The 4870-nt window shown below is 44.7% G+C and overlaps 1 protein-coding gene across 1 annotated transcript in view; it reads left to right on the forward strand.

Annotated features, from left to right (window-relative positions):
- Positions 1 to 4870, forward strand: part of IL16 (interleukin 16) — an 83236-nt gene that overhangs the window by 13993 nt on the left and 64373 nt on the right. The window contains exon 2 of the mRNA XM_019504105.1: positions 52 to 461. Within this exon, the coding sequence (XP_019359650.1) occupies positions 96 to 461 (366 nt within the window). The 5' untranslated portion in view covers positions 52 to 95. The remainder of the gene's footprint in view (positions 1 to 51; positions 462 to 4870) is intronic.

Genomic DNA, 4870 nt, shown 5'->3' on the forward strand with positions numbered 1-4870 from the left:
GGAAAAGTGGGGGCTTATTATAGCTCACTTTTCATATTTCCTTTCCTGAAGGATATTTTAGCTGCTGAAGACCAGAAGAAGTTATTGAAACTGTCATGCCGCATAAATGGGAGCACGAGAGGAAAAAAGGCAGCGTCAACAGCTCCCTGAAGATGGATCGAAAGAGCAATGCTGGGAGCAGGAAAGCAAAAAGGTTACGTTCACTTTCAAGATCCCTCATCCTTTGCAACTCCAAGAACAGTGATGATGGGTCCAGCCCTGATGAGAAATGCCCTGATCCCTTTGAGATGTCGACCAGCTGGGGTCAAGAGGGAATTGGCATTTACCCTAGACCCCAACTGCTGTGTGGATCAGACATGGATGGCAACATGCCTGAGCCTCTGGCACTCTCAAGTGTGGTCCAATGCAAGGCTGCTGTGAGCAAGAACTGCAAGAACATGAGAAAACAGTTATTCATCAAGGTAGGCAGTGCGAGGACTATCGTTTATTTTCTGTTTCAAAGTTTTCATGGATAGATTTGCTAATGTTTCTCAGGAGACACAGGGCTGCAGTCAGATTTGCAGGGTCCGTGAGCCAGCGGCATTCCAGCGCTGTATAAACAGCACAAAAATATGTTACACTCTGCCTCTCCCCACTTGCCTCTCTCTGCCTGTTGATGACTGATGGTCCATTGAAGTCAGAGGAATGCTAGGCCGTATCTGGTGCAGCAGCACAGCAGGTGCACCTTACCTGGAATGCAGCAGCTCAGCTGTCATAGTACAAAGCTGGCATTGTAGTACAGATGAGTTTTAAGCAGGGATCTTGTGAGATCTCGTAAGCAAAGCAAGACTAAACTGGGTGCATCTATAGAGGGATAACCCTTCTGCCTGTCTGTACTCCTAGATGTGCCACCTTCTTGAGAGATATGAAAGTGACACCTGGTCAGTAAAAATCTGATGTTATTTTTATCAAGAGAAAATGTTTAGACTCCAATGCTCTGGCCATTTGTCAATCTGAGTAATTACACTTTCAACGCTTGCAGTACATTTCTTCCACAATTTCAGTAGTTCAAATATTGACTTACGTGTGGGAGTGGATTCTTCTGTCTGAAATCGTCCTTCCATCAATTTTTTTCATACCTTCCTCAGAGATGGGAGCAAACTAAAATTCCACATCTAAGCACCCACTAACCTGACGGGTTCCCTATGCAGTTCCAAATTTACTCCTTGTAGTTTGAGTCTCTTCCTAATGATCACAGCTCGCAGGCTAGAGAGCCACAAGGAGAATATGGTGAATAAAAACCATTTCAGCCTCAAAATGGAGCCACAATATAAGGACATGAACTAGAGAGTCTCCTGCATTCTGATACAAAGTAAAATAAGGGCTGAAAGGGAGCCAGCCCCAAAAGATACACTGGAGTTCTGTCAAACCACATCACTTCTCCCACATAGAAACCACCATGGTGTGCAAGCGGAGGGAGGTTGGCCTTCATGGTCACAGTCCTTTCCTCCTGTCAGGTAGTGTAAGATCCCTTGCTCATAGGCTCGCAGAATGCCCCGATTTCCCATACCTATCACAATGCCAACCCACATATTCCTTGTCAGCATCTTACCAAAGACATTTCAGACAGGAAAGAGCAGTCTAGTTAGCTAGTGCATCTGAAGACCAGTAACACTAACTTCTTTCTGGAGCTCCAGTAGGAATATCATCATCCTCAGGAGGTCATTTTTAATCTTCTGTATATACCTCAGAATGACGACTCAGTCTGGTCTTCATCTTTCCTTTCGTAGGAGAGTTGTTGGCATCCCTTGCCTTGGTATTCCCCTTTTTCACCTTGCTGAGGCTGTATGATAGTATAGGAAGGAATTTGTACATCCTCTCTATGTGACACAGGTTTGACACATCAAACTCTGTTGTGCAACATGCATCAGGGAGCTCAAGGCAACAATTAGAAGAAAGGAGTCAATGATTGTCTCCCAGTCCCAAAACATAGGACTCCCTTTTCACCTCCATGGTTAGCTGCAGAAATTCTCTAGTTAACGTGTGTGAATTAAATCAGAGAGACAGTCTTCTCACCAAGAGACACTTTGTTCACTGCCAAACTTGCAACGGTAGGGGTACATTATTATATTAGGAAACTCCATTAGTCTATTACTTTTCTGGCTTACAGAGCCTGCAGCCCTGACCATGACATAAAGCAACACCAACGGGGAATGAACAGGATTTAGGTGGGAGGTAGTATCGGATCATTCCCATGCCAACATGCGTACTATTATAAAATGGTAAGTCATAGGGAGAGCGTTATCCTTTTTTCATAAACGTGACTACTAGACAAATTCACAACTTTCCCCCTACCCACTCTGAGGATTATTACCATTGAAACTGGTCACCTGAGGTTCATATTCAGCCAGACACCATTGATGAACAGGAAGGAGCCTGCAGGCTGCATGTTAAACCCTTGCGGGGTAGATGCATCCTGCAGGCTGTCACTTGACCAGCCCTGATCTAGATGCTCCTGGGTTGCAGTAGCGGTTTCTGTAGTTAGCCTCAGCCTGTGCTCTAAGATGTCTCTGAGACAAATTGTGCTACAATGATATGCCTCCATACACGTATGAAATATTTCTGTTGGAAAGCTGGAAAATGAAAAGTGGTTCATTTGGAACAGGGGAATGAAAATGCTTCCATATTCCCTATATTGCTAAAATAAATCTTTGTATTTTTTTTTTTAATCACATAGCTGGGAAGAGGAGCTTAGTGTTATCTGGAGCACTCTGGATTGTATTCAAGAGGCAAGGGAATCACCTCAGTCCTCAGACTGGTGGTAGCTAAGGGTATCTTCAGTGTTTTCTTGCGGCGCTGCCAGTTTGGAGGAGCTGAGGAGATGGGCTGTTTTGACCTCTCACACTCTCACTCGGTGGAATTAAACAATTTAGGAAGGAAATCCTAGTGGGTGGTTTGTGACCATTCAGCACTACTAATACGTGAAGTGCAGTGGCTCAAGGGACAGTGACTGGGCCTCGAGAAATCAACAAAAGAAAGGAAATGATGGGGGGAAAGAGGGCTGAGGTAGAACAAGAGAAACAAGGACATTTCAGAATGGCCTCTTGGCAGCGATACAGTGGCTTATTATATTCAGTACAAACAACAACTAGGCCAACGGAATAGTGAATTTATGATTTAAAGGAACACTGTCGAGTTGAACACTAGAAACTAATAGTATAGCAGAGACCAGTCATGAAGGGAAGAAGGACTTCTGACCCAATATGGCTTTTTCTGTCTCTAGCATAAGAGGTTTACCATTGACCCCAACATGTACATTTTCTAAGTCAAAGATTTTTAATACCAAAGCCCAACAAAAACTTTTCTCTTTATTTTTTATTCCAATGGAATATTTTTTTTTAACCAAACATTGCCTTGGAGCATTCAGGACGCAACAGTTCAGCACTGTGCAAATGCATGAGAACCTGAAAGTGAAACTGAAAAACGAGCAAGAAGCTGACTGGCCTAGTGTTACTGTCCCTGTGATGAGAAAGTCTATATACATGCATCAGCATAATCAACTGGTAATCCTGATTTTAAATTTCATAGAAATTTCAGAAGCAAATATGGTAGAAGTAAGGGGATGTTTTTCTTTTCTTGACTATTTCTCTTTGAATTCATAACATTCAGGAAAACAATAAGGATTCAAAGGCAATGTTATGCCACTTGCCTCAGCATGCATGCATTAGAACAGTAGCCTCAACCTTTTGGCCTCATGGGCAAAATGAGTGGTGCAGGGCTGGTCTGCAGGCCAGATCGGACCCTGCACACTAGGATCATGCCCCAGGGCCCTGCCCTGCCCCCATCCCACTGGGATCAGGCTCTAGGGTCCTGCACCATCTCCTCCCGGAGCCATCTCTTGCCCAGTCCCGTATACAGCGATCAGGCTCCAGGGCCCTGCACCACCTCTACCCACCCTGTGTGCTGGGATCGCTTCCTGTCTTGTGCACCTGATCTATTGTGCAAGGCCATGGCCCATGGTGCTCCCAGTGGTTGTGTAGGGAACCCTATGAGCTGGATGACACTGCGCCAGAAGCCAAATCTGGCGTGCAAGGCCAGAGGTTGATCACCCCTGCAACAGAAATTCTCTTATTCCATGAACACATAATAGGTAATCTTAGGTCCATGCAATGTATTAATTTACATGTGGCACTTGAGACTCATGCTTACACAGCCTCTCATTATACCCTGCCCAAATGTAGCTGTTATATGTTCTAGATGTATCTCTCAACTTATTTGTAGGCTGCTTTACCATCACCGCTGGCTGATTCTCTTGGTTTTTATGCAGTTTCCAGACACCTCTGCTCACATGAAGGCCTCTCTCATATTGTGCAGAGGCTGGGAAAGGAGGAGACATGAGGCAGAACTTACTGAGAAGGTGAATAGTGCCATTTTTTCAGGGAAAGGAGAGAAGGAAAAATGGAGAAGCTCATAAGGGGGAAAGAAAGAAGGAATGGGGGAAATGTAGGATCATGAAGAGAGGGAAAAGAGAACAGAAGATGGGAAAATGGGAAACTTGAGACTAGACACTCTGAAAATGAAACTGAGTGGAAGAGGAGAAAGAGCTAGGCAGGAGCAATGAGGAAGCCAGGCAAAAGAAATGGAGGGGTGTCATGGCTGAACTGCCGAAGCACCATCTCCTGGAAAATCTTTAGACTCTCACCGTCTGGTTGATGCTTTATGAAAGCAATATGAAAGAACAACATGTGTCCTCATTCTGACCTCCGCCAGAAATATCAAACCAAGGAAGTAAACAACTTACCCCGAGGGAGACGGTCACTCGGAAAGAATGCCCCGCACTGACTCCTCTCCTTTCACTTGTAGCTTTCTTACTGTCTTATGCGTTCGAGAC

The sequence above is a fragment of the Gavialis gangeticus genome, unplaced genomic scaffold, assembly GCF_001723915.1.
Source record: "Gavialis gangeticus isolate Ggan-Ray unplaced genomic scaffold, GavGan_comp1, whole genome shotgun sequence".
NCBI classification, from domain to species: Eukaryota; Metazoa; Chordata; order Crocodylia; family Gavialidae; genus Gavialis; species Gavialis gangeticus.